Source organism: Pleurodeles waltl, chromosome 4_2 (assembly GCF_031143425.1).
Source record: "Pleurodeles waltl isolate 20211129_DDA chromosome 4_2, aPleWal1.hap1.20221129, whole genome shotgun sequence".
Lineage (NCBI taxonomy): Eukaryota > Metazoa > Chordata > Amphibia > Caudata > Salamandridae > Pleurodeles > Pleurodeles waltl.
The window spans coordinates 929,507,738-929,533,543 of NC_090443.1; the positions used below are offsets into that span (position 1 = coordinate 929,507,738).

The 25,806-nt window shown below is 41.5% G+C and overlaps 1 protein-coding gene across 1 annotated transcript in view; it reads right to left on the reverse strand.

The window, feature by feature from the left end:
* Positions 1-25,806, reverse strand: part of LOC138293482 (cytochrome P450 4B1-like) — a 407,245-nt gene that overhangs the window by 273,492 nt on the left and 107,947 nt on the right. Inside the window, exons 3-5 of the mRNA XM_069232721.1 lie at positions 22,406-22,450; positions 17,261-17,388; positions 4,845-4,969 (exon numbers count right to left, since the gene is read on the reverse strand). Of these exons, the coding sequence (XP_069088822.1) occupies positions 4,845-4,969; positions 17,261-17,388; positions 22,406-22,450 (298 nt within the window). The remainder of the gene's footprint in view (positions 1-4,844; positions 4,970-17,260; positions 17,389-22,405; positions 22,451-25,806) is intronic.

The window sequence follows — 25,806 nt, forward strand, 5'->3', positions numbered from 1 at the left end:
TTAAAGATTATTCTGAATCTAATAATGTGTTGCATCATTGCATTTATTCAGCGTGTATATTTTTTAAAGTGCATGTTTCTAGGGACCACGTATTTTCCTAAAACCACTGAAACTGTTATGCATTCGAGCTTCCGATTTGTTGTGCCCCTATTTTAATTATGATCAATCAATACATTTATTCAAGAAAATAAGTATCCTCATGTATCAATGAACTCCAGAATTTCGTTTTTAAAGCAAATAAACTGAAATGTATTTTGGTTCACTTATGTTTTATTGAGTTCGGCAAGGTTGTGATGTAAAGATACCAAGATACCAGTTTTCTCAAGTATTTATTTGCCATTATTGCCAAGCCAGTTCCCCACTACCTCAGGCATAGCTTTAGACGTTTAATCACAAGCTTTTTTATTTACTGCACCCCAAATTATATCACAGGACTCCAAACTTATCTCAATCAGGATGTGATATCACTTTTTTGCACCCTTTTATTCTGTTGTGAGACTTCTCTGCCTCACCTGCTCGGTCTCTTCCTAAGGTTATTGGTCCTAGCTGTAAGTGCTGCTGCCAAATATGACTGGAACGCATGAGTTACAGGAGTGCACTTGTAGTAGTTTTTTCAAATGTGCAAAATATATAAATAGCGTGTGAAAATTATTTGAGAGAAATGATGGTATTTAATGATGCATAGAGTCATAACTAATAAAATAAGGTTGTTACACTTGAAACTACTTGTTATGTCACTTATTCGCATGAGACACCATTTATTTTAAATAGATGCTGTTTTTGCTGTTCTGCTCATCTTTCTCCTGCTCATTCCCCCTACTAATCATTGAGCCGTTGCAGCCACTTCTCCCTTCATTTCCGCCGAGCAGCAAATTAATGACATCAATGGTGGACAACAGTGTTAGAAAGCGTGTACTATGAATTAAGCTTCCATCATTTACCCAAATATAATTTTCAAGGACGTCCGCCGGAAGTCCCAATGTAGGTGTACTACAGTACATGATTCTATGAGCCACTGTTTCAGAAATATTTCATTTTGTGTTTAAATCTCCGGAATGTAGTTGCTGAGGAAGCAGGTGGACGTTTTCTCTTACCTTAAGAAATAGGTTAGTACTATAGCTTTAAAGTATTATGTAGCTGTTTCTGCTTTGCCAATGCAACCCTAACCATGACCATAACATGCTGAATTTGCAGTATCTATTAATAGTTTGCATGAATTGTGTATAAAAAACACTGGGGGCTTCTGGGTTGAATTTCCATTTTCCACCCAGGAATCTGTCCAATTGTTTTAGATGTTCCTATTGGAATGCTGTCAGTACTCTTTATGATTCGGACTTAGATTTGAGTCTAGACTTGTCTAATTAGGGATCTTGCTAAGTTTTAGGATTCTGTATTTCTGTATTTGTGTTTTCATGGCGATTCAGGCATTTTTCTCTGTACCGCATTTATTAATCATTCTGTAATAAATCAATTTTTGCCCTATTGCCTAGCACTCAGTTATAAATGCTTCCATATTTTATTCTGTTTCTATTCTGCTAAATTATGTGTTTTTGATGAGAAGCGTAGTCTCTAATCGCCTGATCAATTGGAGAGCCAAATTGATTAGGTAAAAATCGTGGTGTTCAAATACTAGGGTTCAGATTATTATTAGGGTTTGGCTTCCAGAGACTAACTCCTTAGTGTGCTAAGCTGACCTTGCAGTCTGCCTGTGCTGCCATGCCCCACTGCAGGGACAAAGTTTGTGCTTGTCAGCAACTTCAATGAGATGTCAATGTAAAGTGAAAAACATACTATAGCTTAAAACTACGGTATACTTTTTTTTGCAAACACAAGGCTGCAACATTTTGCTAAATAGTGACTGATAAAAGACACAAATCAATTTCTTCTTAAACCCTAACAAATGAAGACAGTTTTAATATAAAGATTGGTAGTAAAGTTGAATAAACCACATGCTATGTTAAAGTATTTATGCAGCAATTCAAATAGTAATAACGTGAAAACACAGCACAAGAAAAATCCCACACCAACTTAGAAACAGAGAGTAAAATTGAGTACATTATTTGATGCCAGAACAACAAAAATCCATTTAGTAGAACCAGAGAAATGCAATTTAAAGATGTAGGTAAAAATAGTGCTAAAAAGCACAAAGTGCCAAAAGGGGTTATCTGTTGTGCCATACCAGGACAAAGTCACATGTTCAGGCCAACCGCGATGAAGTGAGAGCAAGGTACAGGGTGCAAGTTAGGCCCACTGAGTATTGTAAATGACTTCTTTCGTGTGCAGTCTGTGCAAAATTTGATCGCAAGGCTTTGCATCATCCGGTGCTGGTACTGAGGGTCTGTGAGGACTGAAATGCGGGGTGTTGCACTGAGTTATGTTATGCTACATTGGTTCCTTTGTGGCTGGGCAGCGAGGCTTTGCGGGCCTCGCATCACTTGTCACTAGTTTCACTGAAGCTTGCAGCTCTGTGGAGAGGCTTTGCCTTGCTTCAGTTCTCTTTGCATTAGGTCTAATGGGGACCCAAGCCGGGATGGCAGAGCATCTTTATCCTCACTTCCAAGGGCCCAGAACTGAGTAGGCAACACTTGGGGAATTAGGAGCCACAGCAGGTACAGTCCAGGTGCAGAGTTCAAAATAATTGAAGCTTTTTCCGTCCCTAAGGCTCTGATCAGGAGGCCAGCCATCTCGTCCTAGGAGTCACCCTGATAGTCCTCGGTTCAAGATGGAGGTTCAGTCCTTCTCAACGAGACAGCAGGGCAGCAAGGCAGCAGGGCAGTCCATCTTGCAGCAGAGAAGCACAGCAGTCCTTCCTTTGCGTCTTCCACAGAGCCAGACGTGTACTGAAGAGTTGGGTCTAAGAGTCCACTACTTGTACCTGGTGTCCAATTTGAAGCGGGAGATGTTTAAAAACACCTCACAATATAGAGGTGTATGGAATTTCCTGCCTACCTGCCATTGCCCCAGCTTATCTAAGGGTACAAAAGACTATTGTGAAACCCTTTGTGAGTATTCTGAGGTAAAGTCTTTGATGTGCAAGTGTGGTAGGTGACAGCCCCTCGCCCACATCCTGACAGAGATGGCCCATCCTACCATCAGCTATTCCCCCTTTGACTCACAGTCTGGGAGTAATGCAGAAAGACCAACTGCCAGCTACAACTAGTCATGTGACCCAGGATACAGGCTGTAGGCACCAAATCGTTGGGACAAGAAAATTGCAACTTTCTAAAAGGGGCATTTTCTAAATTGAAACAAAGTCCGACTTTGCCTTTGAAGGGAGTTTTAAATTATAATTTTTTAGAGACCAAACTCGACTTTCTTACCTGCTCCCAACACAAATATATCACTTATTAAATGTAATAAGGTTACCCAATGTTATCAAATAGGAGAGGCAGGCCTTGCATGAGTGAAAAACAAATTCAAGAGCTTTTCACTACCAGGACGTGTATAACTTTAAAGTATATGTCCAACGTTTTAAATACACTGCACCCTGCCTAAGAGATATTTAGGGCCTACCCTAAATGTGGCGTATATGAATTAAAAAGGAAGAATTATGCTTGGAACAAGGTTTATTTTGCCACGTTGAAATGGCATTGTAAAGCTGCACACACAGGCTGGAATGACAGGCCTTGGACATTTTTAAAAGGCTACTTAAGTGGGTGGCACAATGAGTGCTGCAGACCCACTAGTAGCCCTGAGTACATGTAGTACCACTTTACTAGGGACTCAGAAGTAAATTAAATGTGTCAGTTGATTGTAAGCAAATGTCACCATGTTTAAGGGAGAGAGCTCAAGTACTTTAGCACGGGTTAGCACTAGTGAAGTGTGCAGAGTCCAAGGCCAGCAAAGATGAAGTCAGGAAAAACATGAGGACTGAAGGTAAAAAGTTGGAGAAAACTACGCCAAGGATATCAAGAATACACCAAGGATATCAAGAAGGGAATAGCATTTAGAACTCCATGTTTGTTTAATTTTTATTAGTTCCTGGTGATATGCATTTGTTTGCAGCTTTTAATAAAAGGCCAATGAAGCATGTGCTGATCATTTCCTTCTATAAAAAAAATGGTCCCTAGGACCAGTGGAATGCAAAGTGGACACAAAAACTGTGCAATAAATAATTTACAAAAAGCTCTCACTTGGATAATTTATAATATAAATATTTGAATAAGCATAATTGCCATTACAACAGCAATAAAACCATCAAAAACAGTGTATAAATCATTAAGTCAATTGTATGCACAGAGCACATAAATTCTCTAAGGACTCAATATGCAAGCAAGATTAGAAAGGGATAATTAAATAGATAGTTTGTTAGGTCAGGCACAGAGAGTTCTGCACTACGATTTCAAAATGTGGCCATTGAGCTGATAAAAAATGAGCACATGTAAATCTGCCTGGAGATAAGCTAAAGTAAATCAAGTGAACAGCAAGCCAAGTAAGTTAAAGTAAGCTTTGACGCAGAAAGAGACAAACTGAATTGCAATAGCAAAAAGAGTGAAAAGCCAAATGAGCTTGAGCTGACTGACATTAAAATGTAGTCCTAGGTTTCGGATCACTTCAAGTATACCATTTGTGACATTTGTATACACAACATTCAGTCAGGAACAGAACAGAGAACCTAAGCTTTTACATGAAAATAAACACATTTCTCTTGCTTTCAGTCCAAGCAAAGAGCAGCTGATAAAAAATAATGCACAATATTTTTCTATTTCGCAGGGAAAGAAACACTTTCACTTTTATTTTTTGTGCACATTTTAAGAGGCTACAGTTCTAGCAACACGAAAATATTGTCTGATGCAGTTTAATTGGTAAATTAGCTTTCTCATAACGAGGCCCAGTTCACTCACCCGTCAGTCTGACAGTTGCTCTCATAGCTGAATGCACATTTCATAATGCTATCGAGGGTCATCAGGCTGACGTAATGGAATAGTTCCATTGACTTTTCTTCATCAATGACTTTATCCCACTTATCCTATTGCAAAAGAAAAATAATACTAATGGTTTGAAATGTTAAGTGTTTTGACAATAACAGAAAACTGTAACAAACACATTACACATTTTTCTTGCACTTTCCCTTTAAAGTCCTAGTATTGCATGCAGCTTATTTTCTGCTTTTAAACATGGCTAAGGTAGCACTACTGTAACTAACGTCAGCAACCCCTGATTGGCATGTGAAATTCCAAACTGCCCCAGCTTCCTCAATTTTGTCTGGAAAAAAGGGGTATATTTAGAAGAAAGTGGCGCATCAGCTTTGATGCGCTACTTTTCTTGCGTCGCCCTTTGCCCCCTAGCCTCACCATGGTAGCGCTGTGTATACTACACAGTGCACCATGGTGCACGTTTGGACAATAGTGTCAACATTTTTGATGCTATTGTGGCGATCTGTTGGACTAGCATAAAAAATGTTGATGCTAGTCCAGCAAAGGTCAGGGACGCCGATAGGGTATAAGAGCAGTGCCACTTTAATGCCTGCCCTGAGCAGGTATTAAAAATAATGAAAAAAATTAAGCAGTGAAATCTTTTACATTTTACTGAGTCATCGTTTTGGGCCTCCATGCGGGGGAACGCCCCCCTTGCATACATTATACCTGACGCAGGTATAATGTGGGGTAAGGGGTTACAAAGTGGCGCAACGCTTGCATTGCACCACTTTGTAAATTAGGTGCACGGCGGGGCCTCCTTAACGCTGCCTTAGTGTAAAAAAAATGATGCTGACACAAGGGGCATGTAAATATGCCCCATTTGGTCGCAACTAACGATGAAATCACAGGAAGTGACATCATAAGTGATATCACACAACCTCTGACACCAATTACTTCACAAGAAGGATGGCTGTCACTGTGACACACAACAAATATTGGGGGGAAATAAAATGCAGTCATCAGACTATGGTCAAACACAGTCACCCCGAGACCAGGAAGTTTATTGTCTCAGTGCCTCTCATTATGAACAGTCTCACACAAGCACTTTTAGAGACTGCTGCCTGCTACAGCAGTACTGCAGATCAATAGAAATAACATTACAGCAAGACACCACCACTGTGCTTGGAGCTCAGCTGGAAAAGATGAGAAATAACCTGTGGTAACAAGTTTATTGCTGGTTAATTCTGCACACTTTCACCAGTCTTTATCGCCATTAATAACCAATGATATTATTCACTGTCACTATCTTGATACAGTGTAGCAGTAAAATACCTGGTTCCTCAAAATCTGCATGAGAGACCTAGTCCTTAGTGTCTGGGACAACCCAACTTTCTCCCCTCTTTCTCCTGTTATTCTGTCAGTGGGGAGAAGTACATTATAAATTATAGATGTTTTAGTGAGTTAATTACTTGTTGCTTGTATTTGTAGGATAAGACAAATAGAGAGAAAGATAGTCAAACATTGGAAGTGAGTGATGGAGATAGCGGGAGAGAGCTGGAGAGAAACAGAGAGAGGGTATACATTTTATCAAAAACTTTCCATGATGCATTTACTTGAAACAATGAACACTCAAACTGCGATTTTAGTTTGTATTTCTTTATAACATGTTAGCCATTCACAAATGACGTCATCAAGGACACCACTTATCTTATCACATATGAACTGTGTCCAGTGAACTAGTATTGCCTTCAGTTGTCCCTGTACTCAATGTTACGTTCAACAGAGCTGCTGTGCAAAGCAGATTTTTGCCTTGAACCAACATTCTGCTGTCCTTTGATTTGCTGACCTAAGTAGTGGGTTCAAGAACTGTCAGGCCTGTACTACTTACCTCCACCAAAAGAATCACTTAGGGGCATATTTAAGAAACGTGGTGCTGCACTCAATGCAGCATCACTTTTCTTGTGCCCTTTAGCAACCCCCTACTGCCCCCCTACCGCCACCATGTGTGCGCCGTATTTAAAATACGGCACACCATGGCGCAGGGTATGGGGCAATTATGCATTTATTTTACGCTATTGATGTACTCTGCAGGAGTAGTGCCAAAATGTTGGCGCTACTCCTACAGAGTACATAGGGGCCTATTGTATTCAATGTAATGCCCCCTTTTAAAGCCTGATGATGCAAGGAAATCTCTTAGATTATTCACCCCCCCCCCCCAACGGGGGAATGCTCCCTTTGCATACAATATGCCTGGTGCAGGCATAATGTAGCGCAAAGGGTTACAAAGTGGTGCAATGCATGCATGAAAACAAAAAATAAACTAACCCTATTTGTTAGGGATGAGCTATGGGGCACCCCTTCCCCATTAGCTAGTGGCAGTCACATATGTGGCATTCCCTGGCCTGGCAACCAGTTCAAAATGCTTGTTGGACCTGAGGAAGACAAGAAGAGGACTGGTCCTGCTGCCTGCAACTTCAGATGGGCGAAAGGACAGGACCTACACCCTCTTGTGGCAAGGGTCTGTTGGCCGACCTCCTGTTTGAATACACGGCTACAAAAAGCTACAAGACGTTTTTTCCTGCAACTCCCAACTGCCTTGTGCCAACTGGACCTGACTTGGACCCTGCTGGTGGCCTCTGCTGGAGTGAGTCCTGACAACCAAGTGTTGTTCCTGAGGTCGTGGAACATTTGGCTGTGCCTGGCTGTGTTCCCATTTCACCCCTGTAATTCTGAGCAACAATCTAGCCTTAGAGAAAGGGGAAAAATGTGCCAGGCAACGCGGGGCAATGAAGCAGCAGCGGTGCCTATGCAGCCCCAATATGCCCACAACAATTGAGCAGAACTGCACTGACAAAATTGAAAGCAGAGATAAAATGCTTCAATTACTCCATCAGGGGCCAGGGCAGATGCAATCACCTTGGAGGAACTACTCAGTCAGCTCCAGGCAGTGAGAAGGGACTCAATAGTCCACTGGGTCTGGGCAGCCACGCCAAAATGAGGCCTTGTACTCCAAGGGCTGCGTCATTGGGCCCACAAGAGCTGTGTCTGTCTGTGCTGTTAGCACACCTATCTCCGTCTTGATTCCAGCCGTCATCAGAATGGCGAAGTAAAAGGGGGAGGCCAGGTTAAGAGCAGCCTAAATAGCCTCTACACCAGATGTCTCCAACGAGTCTAACTCAAGCTACCAGTAAATCCCAGGCATCTACAAAGTAGCTCATGGTCCTGAGTTCATTATTAAATAAGCCCAGGGTCACATTTTCCTTTTAAATGTAAAGGAAGGCTGAGTGTACTTTGCAGTATTATCATCAGGTTTCAGATAGCAGAGCTGATAATGAGCAGTGCTGAGTCAGACTTATGACCCCGGCTGCAGGTGGGGCACAGAGGTGAAAAACTTAAGCACTGAGGTATTTAGCTCTTAAATAAAAGTCCTTGTCAATTCAATATTGGAGTGTGAGAACAAAATTATGTTTCTGAATGGTGTTAAATGGGAGAAAATTCAAATAAAAAAATACCTTAGTGATTAAGTTAACTCTTCATTTGAATTTTCCGCCATTTCAAAGTGTCACATTTACAAACAACAGGCCACTTGCTCCCAGTGGCCAATGGGCACAGTGCCATATGTATAGCTAAAAAACACAGTATTTTCTTCAAATGGCAGAAATTTAAAGTGCAGAAAAATATTCCATATTTTTAACATTTTTACAGAACATTTCCTGTACTTTAAGTTTCTCCCCTTAAAAAATGGTTGTATGTTTGTGTTATACTTGTACCGGTACCCATATGGTGAAAGGTATGTCCTGTCCTACAAGTAAATATAACACAGGCTCTCAGTCACCCATACATGTATATCCAGTTGTACGCACACGTTAATACATCCCCCCAAAACCACACTCTAACTGACACCCATGAGAGTCCTGTCATACTGCCCCTAGTCAAAGTATTTTGTTCAAACCAAAGTATCTGGCTCTATGGACATCAGGCTTAAAGTCAATGAAGCTGGCCATGGGGGTGACTTGTAACAATGAGCGAGTTGTTTAGCCTTTAGTAGCTCACTAAGATGTTCACTGATCAGAAGTAGCTCTCACTACAAAAAAGGCTGGAGACCCCTGCCCTACTTCATCACAACAATGTGGACAGAAGTGTTGTACCAGTCAAGCACTAAACTTCCTGCTTACTTTCACCTGCCTGCGACTTGCAAGAAGGTTAAAGGGAAGCATGACCCGAGCCAATCCCAGGCCTCCTCTGCCTTTGGCCAGAGTGTCCCGGAGCAGGAGGAGATGAAGATCCAGTGGTCCTGGGTCCTAGTGCAGCTCACACCTACGAGGTACACTCTGTTAATACCTGTGACTTTACACCTTCGTGTGATAATGAGGGGACTAGCACAAAAATGCATTACACTAACCCGCAGTGACTGGCACTGAGTGGAGCTGCATTTCATGTGCACGGGGCCAGGGCTTTAAGTAGGATGAAAAATGTGGGGCTTATATAATTAGGGCATAGCTTAAATATGTAAGCTACTTTTCTATGACTTCCATAGTGTGACACTCAACCGCTATTTTGGTGCCTCTCTGGGCTTTCTGTTATTGCATTCAGATATATAAACAAAAACTGACATACAAAATAAGCTCTTCTCTCTCTGAGCTGAGATGAGAGGGGCTGCTGTGTGATTGGAAAGGGAGGATTTCAGAACTCAAATTGTAAAACATAAAACAGCTTGTGCTAAGCGGCCTGGCAATGCATCTCTGGCTGCCCTTCATACAATTCACACACCTTTGAGAGCACTGCACAGGAACACAATAAAGCAACCTATTTGCAAAACTGAGTGACTCTTAATTGGACTCTAACTTCTTTTGTAAATGAACTACTTGCCTTTCAGTTGTAAATACCTGAATTTTTTTGTTACCTGCCTATACCAACAATCGGCGAGGATGCACAGTGACCAATAAAACTGCAAAACAAATATGAATATGATGCAAATATGTACGGCAATTATATCATCCTCCCATGCCCAGGAACATGCAAGGAACCAAGCCACACGCGGAGCTCTGTAGCAGACGTCTTTATTCCTCAGCATATGATCACATACTGCACTCTGATTATGTCATGACTGTTAATGGCATCTTAACACTTTCCAGCAAGTTACGTAAACCCTCTATTGAGTCTGACTCGAACTGTGAAGTTCTAGCGCACATAGTCATACTGCACTACATCTCACCCTGGTTAAATTAAAATTATACACAACAGTCAAATTATATTTCTTCAATAAGCTATCAAGGTGCTCACACTACTCAGCCAGTGGACTGTACGGGATGATGGGCCATCACCATGTGTCCTTTGCATTTCACCACCCTCAGAGGATCAACAGCAAACAGAGTTTCCTTTTTTGACTTACATTCTTTCCTGAGGTTGTTGAAGGCCGTCGGCATATGTTTCATTTTGTACTTTTGAGTAGTGTCTGTGACACACACCTTAACGGCATTCAAAGGTAGTTCTACTGTTCACTGTGGCAGTTTATTTCCAATGGCTTTCCCAAAATATCAAGGTGGCAAGACTTTCACCAGTTATGGAGTGCGGAGTTGAGTGATAACCACAGAGGGCTTGACACAGGCCCGGGTTTAGATCAATCCCCTCCATTGATGCTCGTTGAGTTACCTTTTTGAAGGTACCCATGAACTGTTCCACAACACCATTGTGTTGGGGCCACAGAGGTGTATTCTTTTAATGCTTGACATGTAGTCTGACCAGAAACACCTTGAATTCTTTGCTATTGAACAGCGGACCATTAGAATATTTGAGATCGGCAGGGATACCACAGGCTGCAAAGATGTTGTCCAGCTGCTCAATGTCCCTTACAGGTGTTATTGATGATAGCTCCTCTGATAAGGGAAATCATGAATACTCATCAATGAGTACCATGAGATGATGTCCGTTTCCTAGGGGCCAAAAGTAAATTGACTGCAAACTCTTTACCAAACTTGTGCAGGAAGGTCAAAGATTGTCAATGGATGCTGCATCACTTTCGGGGAAAGGCAGTTGCAAAGATGGCTCTCTTTTAGCTCCCTCTCAACTCGCTCATCTAAGCACAGGAACCACAATCTGCCTCCTACAGCTCTTTTGGTGGCTGCAATGCCATGATGTCCTTCATGGGCTAGTTCAATGACTTGCTGTCTTAGGCTTTGGTATGAAGATTTTAGAGCCTATCAGTATAACACCTTCCTTGGTCAAGGACAGTTCACCCTGTACTTTTTTTTATTTCTGAAATTCAACAACTTCAGCATTAGGTCAAGTGATCCTTTTCATTGATTGAGTTGAAATGATGTCTTTGAGGACAAGCATGGTCTTATCAGCATTAGTAGTAGCAATAATTTGTTCAATGGACAGGGCAGATGGCATGCTGGACCTCTCAATGAAGTTAAGGTATCCCTCAGCCTTTTTGGATGTTGCACTGTGAGAGTGTAGTGGTGCTTGGGAAGAGTAATCAGCAGGGTTCTGAGCTTTCCACGGCCTGTGCATGAATGTATAGTCATACTCTTGCAGTGGCAACCCCCACCTCTCAACATGAGGGGGCATCTTGGCTTTTGGGTTTCCAAAAATAGTAAGCAGCACTTGGTGGTCTGTAATGACGGTAAAACATTTTCTTTATAGAAACACATGAAAATGTTTGCAGACCCACACTACAGCTAGGCTCTCCTTCTCTGGCTGACAAAAGGCATGTTCTGAGTCAGACAGGCTACGACTGGCATAGGCCACAATGTGTATCTGAATATTCAGATGACCATTATGTTGAGCAAGGTTTGGCCCCAGCCCCACCGAGCTCACATCTACTGTGATCTCAGTATGTAACTTGGGGTCAAAATAGGCCATCTCGGTTGCACTCTTAATTGTGTATTTTACTCTTTTGAAGCTATGATCACAATTAGCAGACCACTGGAAAGGGACATTTTGTTTTGTCAAGTCTCTTAATGCAGAACTCACTGCAGCAAAGCCATGAATGTACCTTGAGCAATAACTGGCCATGATTAAGAAGGATCACAGCATGGTGACATCTTGTGGGGGGCACGTAACAGATAGGGCTTGTCCCTTATCTGGGTCAGGAGTCCTTTCCCCATCAGAGAATATGTGCCCAAAGAACTTACGTTTTAACTTGTGAAACTCACACTTTGCTGCGTTCAGAGTGAGACCTGCATAAGCAAATAACTGCACACTTGTGTAAGAGCCTTGTCATGCTCCTCTTGCGTTGCTCCAAATACCAGTATGTCATCACTATAATTAAAAGCATGTGTGCTAGGTTGAATTATTAGACGTATAACATCCTGAAATGTTTTTGCAGCTGACAACACTCCAAAACTCAACCTTTTGTATCTGAACAAACCAACACAAGTCAAAAAAGTAGTGAGGTACCTGCAGTCATCTTCCAACTCAAGTTGATGGTATAACTTGTTCAGGCATGAACAGGAGAAGACGTTGGCACAGTTAATTTGCATGCTCATGACCCCTATGTGTGAACCAGGATGTTTTTCTCTCTATATTGTTTTGTTGGCCTAGCGCATACCAACACAGATGTGCACTGCACCTTCACTGTCATTTTTTGGAACTACCTCTATGATCGAAATCCATGGTGTAGGTCGGGTGGAGCACTCAATGATGTCATGCTTCAATAGCATTTCTAGTTTTATGTCGACAGCTTCTTGCAAGTAAAAACTGACTACGTTGCCATAGGGCAACAGGCAGAATGTCCTCATTAATGTGAAGTTGTACTTCCATTGTTTTGTGACTTCCTAGGCCACGAAACGATGGGAACTGACTTACAAGTTCAGAGTGAGTGCGAAGGTTATAATTGAAAGATATCAGTCCCATGTCAGCAGCAGTGGTAAAAAAGTGAGTAGACATGCACTGGATGAAGTTCCTTGAAGAACGTATATTGGCACTTGCACCGATACTGCTTTATGTTGCATTGTCACTAGGAATGACCTTGACTCTGCAATGGTTTAGAAGCAGCCCATGTGTATACCCTCATGTTTGATGGGTTGAACCGTGCCACAGAAGATAAGCTATTGAACTTCTCGACTGGTCTGATGTTAAGCGATGCACCACTGTCTGATAAAGGTTATGGGGCAGCTGTTGACTTTTATGGTAAACTTGGGTTATTGTCCAAGTGAACTCAGTTGTTTCATTTGATGTTTTGCCTTTGTCTTTTATTCTTCCTTGCATCAGCCAAACTGACATGCACCTGTTGTTCCTTGGTTGATATCATCATCGCACATCCATCTTCTTCAGTGGCGCTCGATAATGACCCCAAAAAGCCTTTATAGGATGAGCTTGATGACAATCCGCTTTGTCTGGTTTCTATTTGTCATGACTGGTGCTGTTTTTGGCCATGTGGGCATAGAGAGAATGCTTCTGGAACCTTCTGGTGCCCATTTTCTCTTCTCACTGTGACATCTCTGGCTTCTCTTTTGCTTTGCAAACCATTATGAAGTGGTTTTCCTTCCGACAACCTTTGCATGTCTGACTTATGGCTGGACATTTACCTTCATGGGGAAATGAAAACCCACATCGGAAACACAACTTTTTCTTCTTTGAAGATGTCGACTGGCATGCATCTACCTTGCATTTGTACTTGTTTTTCATGGCCAACACAGATTCATTTTTTCACTGTTGCAGCTTCCATATCTGAAGCTTGTTGATCTGCTTTTTCATCTGTTCTTGCAACCATTAATATTTCCTCTAGACTGAGAAGCTCTCTCAACACGAGTCTTCTGAAAATAGCCTTTGATGACTCTGAGGTGTATGGTTTCTTCCTCATTAAATTCAGTAAACTTGAGGTGTTTGATGAGAGCATCTCAAGTCTTTCAACAAAAAAATCCATTGATTCCTCAGCTTTCTCCCTCGGTTGATTGAAAATTTACCTTTCACAGTTGACATTCGGCACCGGATTGAACTTTGAACCCAATGCTTTCTTGATCTGATGGTACGATATTGTATCAGTCTGTGAGATTTTCTTCAGCACTTCTTTTACTCTGTCACCGGCAAGGGTCTTTAAATACTTAATGATTTTCTGGGCATCCACGTCGTCAAGGGCATCTATGAAGTCATCAAACAACTTGATCCATGCGGTTCATTTATTGCCAATATTTTATATTTTGGCGGTGTCAAATGGTGGTGGTGGCTTTGGAAACACTGCTGTATCCGACTTTGTGCTCTTTTCTACTGCTGTTGAGAGCATATGCTGTTCGAATGGCTGCCACTGTTCACTGGACCTGTACCTTCTGCATGCACCGACCCTGTGTTCGCACTTGGGTCATCACACCTCAACAGAAGTCGTAGATCGTCATCTTCTCTCTTGACAGTAAGTAACAGTTTTGTTTCTCGCACTTGATCATTGTCGCGTTTATCTTTTTACATCGTACTTAGTTGTCATTGCCTTTACCATTTTGGTTTGTATCGGTGATGGCTCTGTGTTATGACGTGACACAGTATTTCTTCTTTCAGCCTTACCAACAGATTCTGGTGGACTTTTCAAATGCTCTCCTCTGCAGGGCCTTTCCCTTCTTTGAGGGCTGTATATGATATGGAGCGGAGCATCGAATCCACAAACACCAACTTCAAATAGCTTCTTATCGATTTGCACACACGTGGCCCTCATAAGCAGTTTGCTATATCATTGCAAACTCTCAGGGAGAGCTGTCTCATTTCTTTGGGGCACAGATCCCCTTCTTGTCACCAGTTGCAAAATCCTGCCCAGCCCAGGAGCATGCAAAGAACCATGCCACACATGGAGCTCTGTAGCAGGCGTCTTTATTCCTCAGCATGCAATCACCCACTGCACTCTGATTACTTCATAAACATTATTAAACACACATCAACACCTCTTAGCAAGTTACATAATTCCTCTATTGGGTCTGCTTAGAAGTGTGAGGGTCCGAGCGCACAGTCACATGACCCTTCAGCGGTACAAATCACTAAAATGTGGTTGCTTGCTGTTTAAGTTGATAGGACAGTGGCAGAGCTAACAGGGGCGTGAACAGGGTCAGGCCCTCCCTTTCAATGGCGTCCTTGACAGGCTGGTAACAAAAAATGCCTGCATTTAAAACTGAAAGGCAAGTGGTTAATTTGCAAAACAAGTCAGTCATCACATCCATATGCATTTTTAAAGGCGGCCTGGCACGCGCCAGAGCTTTGAGTACACTGGCGCGTGCGTGCTGTACAAATAAAAAAATGCACATCACAAAAGTGATGGGTGCTTTGCACAGGGCTGGCTGCCTGCTGTCCCTTCTACCAATAAGGCATTCCAAAGTGACGTCGGTGAGGCAGCGGCACCACAACTGAATATAATTATGTTCACTGTGAAAGATGAATTAAAATAAATTGAGCCACTTCCAACGTTATCGATATACTTTTTTAACAATATTTTTTTCTCTTTCGATGTCCACCTGGTTGGATAAGGCGGGACGACTGTAAGCCTGTATTCTGCACTTTCTGGTGAAATCATTATTATGCTAACTAATATTTTTTAACAGTAAAATATCCTACCTTTTTTGGCAAAATATTGATGGCAATTATGAAATAGCACAGGTATTGCTAACAGTCTCACAGACTTACATGACTGTAGCCCATTCACCCTTTCATTTTGACAAGAGTTTCTTACTGAGAGTGCAGAAGATATGCTTTTCAAAATCTCAAATCAATTGTCAGACTGGATGAACTTTCGATGTTCACATATTTATAGACTGAACTGCAATTATTTTCTAGTTATGCTGGCTTTCACACAGGAAAACTAGTAAGAATATGTCTTTAAGGTTCAAAGCGAATTAGTGATAGTATAGTGGTAACGTTTGGTGAATGAGCAAATTGGACACATTTGAGTTACATATCCTGTCAGCATCACATAGTGCCGATAAGCAAGCGGAGGTATGCTTCTACCATGTAACACAATTTTATAATTATTTGGAGTCGGCAGATGCCATAGACTAATATTTTAAGAGAAACCTGTTGATAGAGGAGGTAAATTAAAGAGTGCCAGTTTTACCCACCAAGTGTGCAGCACCTCGTAGGAGGAATTCCCTGATTGATTTTAAATTCATAAACTCAGAATAAGGGGTATTAGGTGTTACTGTGGTGGTGTGGCGTAGTGATACGAAAAGTTTTTTTTTTTTTTACTTTACATCATTCTAAGGCTGCCTATATTGCTACTGTCACTCATTAGTTGTAGTTTTGTGAAGTATATTAGGTTAGCAACTTGATACCTTGCAGCCAGGATCTTCTTTATGAGTGATTGGAAACAATCTTCAGTTCTCGCAGAATATTCAGTTTTGATACAGAAGACTTCTCAAAACTGAGCGTTTTGAGAAAGCAATTCTCAAAGATGTTACCCATCCCACCCAATAGGACTCTAACAATCTGGTAATTTTCCCTGTTGAACTTTATAGGTATATATTTTTCTACAGTGTGAGTGCTTTATAGTTATAGCAAGATCAAAACTGGTACTTAAAAACACCCAAATAGTTAAATAAATAAATGATAAGTGCTTGAAATGATTCGATTCTCACTTTATTTCTCAAATTAGACTGGCCTATTTCCTTCCTTGTGAGCGTGCCCATCACGAAGATTGTGGGTGCCACTGCGGTAATACATTTATGTCACCTGATCCTTGTCTTCAATCAGCATCAGCTTCTTCAGCGTTGCTTGATGTCTTCTATGTCACTGGCTCTATGTACATGCGTGGCCTTCTTCTATGTCTCTAGTTGTATATGCTATTTGGCCCTTTAGCAATATTCTTGGCTGTATATGCCACTGTAGTCCTTCACCTAATCTCACTGGCTGTATTTGCCATTACGGTCATTCTTTTGAAGGAACACTGAATCCTGTCTTGCTGTGTAGGTACTGCCTCATTCCTTAACTATTTTTGAAGATTCATCACAGTTACTTTGCACTGCCACTGTGAAAAATTAAAGCTGTCCTTTTTAAAACCAGAGATACATAGTAACAGCCTGTGATTCGGCAGTCTTATGCCACTCACTCCTTGAACAGCCAGCATTAGTAAAGCCAAGAGCTCTGACGTTTTTGTGCTAAGGCATCTAAATTGCATTTGTGCAGCCCCATGTTTGCATGTGCCAGCACATTAAGGAAAGACCTATTGGCTTTTGCCAATGCATGTTTATACTGTCATTAAGGGTCAGAGCAGTTAAGACTTTCCAGTAGCAGGAAATGCGCTGTCAGTTTTCATCTTGTGATGGCTACACTGTTTGAAAACGTCGAATGCACTTCTAAAACTGGGTGGTAAACGCGGAGGCTGTTATTGCACTTGTATTTATCCCTAAAACCCCTAGGAACTCAGCTCCCCATCTTTACTTAAGTGTCCAACGCAAACCAGTTTATAGAAGATTGAAATCATGTCATACCAGCATCACTTTGGTGCACTTTGAAATCAAACCGACATAAGGTTTCAGCACATCATAGTGGAATCCAGGAGTAAGCAGCCTGCGATGCTGGAACCATTTTGGCCCAGACAGGACCAATAATCCTTTACCTGTAGGATACAAGAAAATGTTGCCACATGAGACCAAAGTGCAGAATAGCTTTTGTTTCCTTTCCCATCTCCCCTTAAAATATGGGTAAATTTATGGTAACCCCCTAAAACGAAATCTATTTCCAATGTTACATTTATTTCGAAAATAATATGAGAGCGTTTATACATATTGGTTCTCACCAATGAAAGGCAATACACATCGTTGGAGTAGCAATTACATTAGTATTAACAAGAAGATTATGGGTTTATTAGGTCTATCCAGAAAGAGGGATTTGAAAAGATGCAAAAGATTAAGGTCCTGAAGTCTAGAAAAACATCTTTGGTAAGAATTGTTGGGAGATCCACCTGAAAGGATGATGGATCACCATCTAGGGCAGGATTCAATTTGCTTCCCTCTCCAATCCGGGTGTTTTTTACCATTGCACTCACAGGTGCATTATCTGAATTTGCTTCATTTGGCAATTTCATTATCATAAAGTACCAGAGAGAATTTGCGTGCCTGTTTTATCATTTTTCGGTTTTTGTTCTTAGGATCGGTAAGAAGAACATCTCCAGCACTGATGTTATAATTGAAGTTGAAGAAAGCTTGTAGTGAACCCAGGAGAAATGCGACCGCTTTGGGGTCTATACTGACTTCAATGACAGGAGGGGAAAACCAAATATGCTACCTATAAATTTAGAAAATATAGCAAAAAAAAATCTTGAAAAAACAAGCTTATGGAATTGACAGTAATGCAAGTTAACAGATACGGAGATCAGGCAGTGTTATATTCAGGATACACATTTATTTATTTGCAGGCTTTTAAAAGGTATTCACAGTTTATCGACCTACTACTTCAGAGTGTGCAACTGCACAAGGATTACATATGTGCTAATGTGGGTCATTAGTGAATTTGATTGCATATTTAATTGCGTATTCTAGTGGATATGGCCTCCTCCACGTTCAACAATTATATCTCTTCTAGGCACAGATGAGTATAGGTGGCATGTTGGCGGGTAGAAGATTCAGCGGGTGATTCTGACCCTGGCGGTACTAGACCGCCGGGGCCAGGGTCGGCGGGAGCACCGCCAACAGGCTGGCGGTGCCCCGCAGGGCATTCTGACCGCGGCGGTTCAGCCGCGGTCAGAAGAGGAAAACCGGCGGTCTCCCACCGGTTTTCCACTGCCCTTCTGAATCCTCCATGGCGGCGCAGCTCGCTGTGCCGCCATGGGGATTCAGACACCCCATACCGCCATCCTGTGAACAGGATGGCGGCATGGGGTGTCGTGGGGCCCCTGGGGGCCCCTGCAGTGCCCATGCCAATGGCATGGGCACTGCAGGGGCCCCCGTAAGAGGGCCCCACTTTGAATTTCACTGTCTGCATTGCAGACAGTGAAATTCGTGACGGGTGCAACTGCACCCGTCGCACCTTCCCACTCCGCCGGCTCAATTCTGAGCCGGCGTCCCCGTGGGAAGGGTTTTTGCACTGGGCTGGCGGGCGGCCTTTTGGCGGTCGCCCGCCAGCCCAGTGCAAAAGCCAACATACCCTCAGCGGTCTTGCGACCGCGGAGCGGTATTTTGGAGTGGGGAAGTCTGGCGGGCGGCCTCCGCCGCCCGCCAGACTTAGAATGACCCCCTCAATCAGTTAGATCAGGGAGATAAAAGATAACATGTCATGCAAGAGGGCAGCTACAATCCAGTCTGTGATGAGGTGCGTCGTCTGACTTTCAATAACCACTGCCCTCAATATCTGACCATTAGGTATACGACCATTAGGTATAGGCTCTTGAATCTCCTTAAGAAGCCTGTCTGGCAGGTTTGTTGCTGGTTCTCGGTTCCACTTCCTCTGGCAGCTCTACTGGCGAGTGAAGATCATCTGATTGCCCATGCTGCTGAGATCTTGGGCTAAATTCTGTGGGCCAATGCAGATACAGGACTTGTGTTCCGTGGCTCCCAAACTCACTTAAATGATAATGATTTGGCATGGATTTACGTAGTGGTTTGAGGGCATTCTAAAAGTGGAACTGTGTATCCCGTAGGTTCCCCCCAATTATTCTTGTCACCTAAAATTTGGTTAGCTGCAGCTCCCTGGCTGGCAAGCTTCATCAGATAATCATAGCAGTTGTTTGAGAAGGACAAGTGTATCGTACAAAGGATCTTCAATTAAATTCTCGCCACAGAAAAGCCAATTACATCTTTTCAACTTAAGCCTCAGCCTGGCCTCTTGCTTTAGCCTATCAGTTTTTGTGCAGAGTCCTGAGTAGTTTATGTTGGAAGAATCCACGTGTGCCAATATCAAAGTTTTAACTAATTGCTCTTGAAGGCTGGTTATAATGGAAGGATTTCCTTGCAACACTTACTTTGGAATTCCGTGCCTTTGACACCACTTTGTTTATTCACACAGGAAATTAGAAAGCTGTATTAAAAAGAAATCACATCTCTGTTTAATTTCTAGGTTGGTCTTGCAACAGCTGCAAATGCTGAAAGAGACTTCAACCAGATGGTTTTAGCCTCTGGCTCACACACCACTAATGTCTGTTTTTGGACAACTCAGGCAGAAACAGACTTGATTCTCTTGTTTTTTGATGCATGTCCAGATCCATGATTCACTTTTTAGATTAGGACAAGCATGGATATCATCTATAGGCATCTGCAATTGAATATGGTGCTATTCTGTAGCATGAGCTGGTTGGAGGTAGGCAATGAGGAAATGTGATTTCCAATTTAGGTGAGTGAGTGGAATCAATGGTCATGTTGTGCTGTAATTCAGGAGGAACATTCAGATCCATTCCCTGGTGGTATCCGATATTCCCATCCGTGCTTTAATTCTTGTAATTTCGTAGTCAAGGCGTTAAGGCCAAGAACGATAGCGCTGCACAATTTGTCGTCTTCATGGCCAATGATACAAGCCTCCCTGATGTTTTTCAGCACATTCTCTGTTACTTCTATGGAGCTAGAACCTTGTGAACCTGACTAGTAATTATGAGGGAGATTGTGTACTTCCTTCTTGTATCTGTCTTGATGCTTCCTGTTCCCTGACTTTGCTAGGATACAGAAGACATGGGACTGAAAAGTAAATGGGTGGATCCATTGAATCACCTGTAACATATTTCAAGAGGGTATTACAATTGCATGTCGGTGTGTTAAGGAAAAGGTATGTTTTCTGCTGTCAGGGTTTGCAGCTGTGGGATTCTGGAAAATATTTTATATATCATCCTAGGAGCAGAGGAGGTCCACTAGAGCGACCGTCACATTCTGTCGATTTAAAAATGTGGCTGTGTGGGAAGAAACCACATTTTTCCAGGGTTGTGCCCTTATCATTAATTTAGTCAGTGTCTCATGAATAAAACACTCAAATTTACTGATTTACTTTTTGGGCGTTCTGTATATTTATTCTGTGTAAGCTGTTTTTCACAACCACGCATCATCCATGAATATTTTAATGTCCAATCATTAGTGTAACCAAGCAGCCATGCAACTAATATAGTTCACACATTTTTGCTTATCGGAGTAATATATCCAATGAACACAGAGTAGGGATACTTTTCCAAGATTTTTCAACATGTACTGTCTATTTTAGAGACTGTTGAAGAATATAACTAAGTACTTACAGGACTGTTGATTAACGTGTGGTGTCCATTTTTACACCTTTGGCTTTCGTTTGGCAATTTCCCTAAATATACTGAAGGCTTTCCACAACTGGTAGATATAGTTGCTGGTATGACTGGATCAATTTACTAATCTTACCCTTTTTGTTCATTTTGAAATACCCATTGCTGGTTTTTAACATGGGATCTTGTTTTCCTTTCTCTTGTAGCAATATTAGTGTTGCAGCTTCGTGCTGTATCTTTTCAAGATTGCAAGCAAAGCATACTAGCTTTATGCTTTTCTGTTTGAATGGAGAGATCTTCTGAAACAATTCACCCCTGCTTTGTATGAAAATGATAGTAGATGTTCTCTTTGGTTTTTAGCATTCCATTGACTTGAGCGCTGCCCCATCCCTCATAAAGTTCATAGTAACCTTGTTTAATATATTTTAGATTCTTTGCCATGTAAAAGTGTTTTCCCTACTTATTCATTAAACAGTTGCAACCGGTGGCAAATGGAATTAATGGGTGTTATGGGCATTGCTCTATAACAATACCAAGGGAGGGAGCAAGATAAAGGAAAAGTGAAATCCACTGAGCAGCTTTAACAAAAAGCTCGGTACTCAGTCTCAGGAAGTAACCTTAAACTATATATTTTTTGGGAGGGGAAGTGGGGATGCAACTGCGCAAGTGATGGGCTGGATAAGGGTTTTCTCAACGTGGAAGCACGAGGCAAGGCTACGACATAGGGGTGATGGGTGCAGCATGTTTTAGTGACAGTGTAATTGCTTCTTTTGGGTGTTCAGTAATGTGACCCAGTGTGGTGTCAAAATAGCGCCATAGGCATCAGAGGCAAGGCTGGCAAGTTAGCAACACAAGTGCAGACTGCTGTTCCACATGCCTCTGGTATGGTGTTGGTTAGAAGAGGAAAGGCTGGGGGAGGAGTCCACAGTTCATCTGTGACTGTCAGATATGAGGGGAGAAGCGAGCGGATCGTTTCAAGTGGTTATGGCCACATGAAAAGAACAGCAAGTGTTTTGCACCATGGGCTGGCTATTTCTAATTCTTTTGTGAAAATGCAGCATTTGGAACCCATTTTTTCCACATTTTCTTGTGAGAGGATAACGTTTCTACAATTTCACATTTTGTACACCGATCTATGAAAGATTAATCAATAAAGACGGTTTATATTGTTCATCTATCACCTGACCTGTTCATTCTAGTGCAGCAGCTTTTTACATTGGCCATGTACTTTTTGTAATGGCTTTTTATACCAAAATGTAAATATATCTATTAATAATGGAACTTGACTTCTACATATATTAAGACACAGTTGCAATGTACAAGGTATTTTAAAGAAAAATATATGATCATATAATCTTTTTGTATGTAACTGCATATTTTTGCTTCAAGATTTCATCCAAAGGTTGGAGGAAATATAAAAACGTACCTATCCATGGAGTGATGTACTTGTAGGCAAAGTTGTCCTTGGGTGCTGAAAAATATCAAGATAGAAGGAACAAGACAAATGTAATTTTGCAAACTCAGACTTTAGTGGCATGTGTTTTCAAACATTTATCAAAACCCATGACACCTACAACTCCAACATTATTACACAGAGACAACAAGGTAAAAGACAATTAGCACAGAAATTGAAGTAGGTACCCTACCCACAATTTAATATATATTTGTATCAGTATCAAAAGGGCAGAATCAGTTATTTCTAAAGTGATTGCTTTCATGCAAATAAAGTCTTTTGTGCCATAGTTTTGCCTTCACTCAATGAGATCAATAATAAATTGTGGAGTGTTCCTAACTTCTAGTGTGAGTGTTGTGAGGGACCAGGAATGGGTGGAGTTTAGGGTATTGAGGAGTTTTTAGGGTTCACAGAGGAGTGGAGTTAAGTGGGGTGAGGGGGTTAGGTTGCAGGGGCGGATGATTCTAGAGATAGCAAGGGTTTTTTAAGGTTCACAGATGGGTGTACTTTGGAGCTGGTGAGGGTTTTTAAGGTTTATTGGAGGGTAGAGTTTAGAAATGGTGAAAGACTATTAGGGTTCAGGAATGAGTGGAGTTTTGGGGCTGATGGTTTAAGGGGTCAGGGATGAGTGGTCATTTGGGGTGGTGACGGTTTGTTTAGGGTTTGGGTATGAGTGGAGTTTAGGGGTAGCAAGGAGTTTTATAGGTTCATATATGGTTGGGGTTTTGAGGCAGATGGTTTTAGGGTTCGGAAATGGCTGGTGGATATAGGCAGAAGGAGTTTTAGGGTTCAGGAATGGATAGAGTTTATGGTGGTGAGGAGTTTTAAGGGTTCGGAAGTGGGTGGAGTTTAGATTCAGAAAGGGTTTTTAGGGTTAAGGATGAGTGATGAGAGGTGGTCAGAGGTTTTTAGGGGTCAAGGATGAATAGTGATTTGGGGGTAGTGAGGGTTTGTTTGGGGCTTAGGGATGAGTGGAGTTTAGGGGTATTAAGTAGTGTTAAGGGTTGAGGATGGGTGGGGTTTAGGCATAAACATGGTTTGTAGGATTCAGGACTGGGGATGATTAGATTTAGTGAGGGCTCTAAGGGTTTACGGATAGGTAGAGTTAGGTCTAGTGAGGGTTTGTAGGGATCAGGAATGGGTGGTGTTTATGGGTTAAGGATGGTTGGAGTAAAGGCATGGAGAGGGATTTTTAGGGGCAGGGATGGATGGTATTTAGGGTTGTGTTGGGGTCAGGGATGATGAGTTTAGGAAAGTTGAAAGTCAGTGAATTAAAAGCATCTGAAGTAATTGTTTGACAATGTAAAATATATCATTAAGAAATAATGTTCACCGAAGAAAAGCACTTGTGACAAATACTTGTGACAAAAATGTTTTCGAAAGTAAGAGCTGTAACCTTTTCACTTACACCTTAAAATAAAACAGGCAAAACTAATGAAACAAATACATTTTAGGAATTGATTTCTTTGAAATGGTAAATGGCATTCGTGTTTCAAATTTCCATCAAACAGTTTAGGTGAAACAGTTTCTCAGTAGTGGTATTCCACAAAATATATATACAACTGTTACCTTATGTGACCTTTTCAGTGCTTCAATTACAAAAGAGTGATACCTCTACTCCTTACAAACTAGCTTCCCAGCATATTCACATATCAAAAAATAACTTCCTCAATCAATTCAGCCTGCCTGGAGACTCACCTCTAGTTTTACAGCCTCTAATTTTTAAAGGCATCTCCACAGGTGGCACTAGACTCTGTTTAGGAAGGCCATAAGCTTCAACTTTGAACGAGATATGAATTAACACTTCTAGCTGTCACTGAAACACTCTAGTGCTGTGTGGAGACTAGACACCATCACTTCTGATAAGAGGCCCATGCTGGGAGGTGTATAAAGACACAAGTATGACAGTAATTGACAAAGGATAAGCCTTTCACCACCTACAATGATGTACCACTGAAGAAGAAAAGCTCCACACATCAAGGCAGACAGTTAAAATGAACCCATAGCTGATGAATGTGGTCAATATGTGACTGTCTCAGCAACCAATGGTGCATGGATGCTAACCTTATGTCTCTTTCTCTCTGTATGAATCATAGAGGCTTATTTTTAGCCAGAACTAAAGTTCCTAGAAGTGTGCCAACTAAAGCTCTTCAACAGGTGCATTTCCAATATGCAACAGTTAGGAGGATTGTGCCATGAACGGACAGAAGTTAACTAGGGTTTGTTTATTTGAAATAACATGCTTTGTCATAATCAAAGTAGAAACTGTTGCTTGGGAATCTTTCATTGTGTTATATTGCCATCTACACAAAAGATGTACCCATTTTTTGGGTCAATACAAAAGTGACAATCAGGACCATGAGGCAAGGTTACCAATAAAAAGAAGCAATAAAATCAAATCACTGATATGAATTTAATGGAGATAGGTACATTCCTTTGGCAATAGAAGAATAATAGATATATGCAGCTGTTGCCATAAGGCGTTTAAAAGTTAACTATAAATTGAAATATGTGAAACGTAGTTTCTAAAGGATGGAATTGTCGTAACTAAATGGGACATAGATGAAGTTGGGGAGGAGCATGGGAAAGAAGCAGACAAATGGATGAAAACTCAGAGCAAAAATACCCAGTCTTGTAACGCTCCACTGTACCTTGGATGACGACCGTCAAAACTTTTATTTTCTTGTGTTATTGCAAATTTTTGTCACTGGGGCACCACACGCAAAAACTGTGTCATCTCTTATTCCTATATCGCCTTCTGATTATGGGCCTGATTTAGAATTTTGGAGGATTGGATACTCTGTCACAAACATGACCATTTGTGACAGAGCATTCCATAGTACTTGAGGTTTAAATGTGCTGTTCCATGCTGCACCGATGGCTGCAAGTCGGTCTGAGCTTTGCCACAGCTAATGGAGTTAATGCAATACCAAACTAACTCTCTGGTGAAGGACACACTGCCGAAAAGTACTGGGGAGACAGTGACATTTTGATAACTTTTAGAGATGCCTTCATTACTGTGGCACTGTGCTGGTTTAAAAACAGAGGAAAAATATCTACACCCAATAAATAATTTTGCACACCATAATCAATAAGTAAATTAAATTAATGGGATTTGGCTTTCAGTTGTGTTATAGTAGTACATCTGAAGGACTAGCCTGCTACACAACAAGTGTCTTCTGTTTTCAAGGTATCCCATCCACCAAGCTCTAAATCAGGTCTTATGCTTATGCTTATTTTAAGTTCAAATATGGCTGCAAGAATGTTATCTGTCTTATTTCAAAGGTTTTCCTGTGGTCATTTGTTAACCACATTGCTGTACTCTCGATACCTGTGTTTTGGGTATCTCTTTAACTGATACCTATAACGTTCAT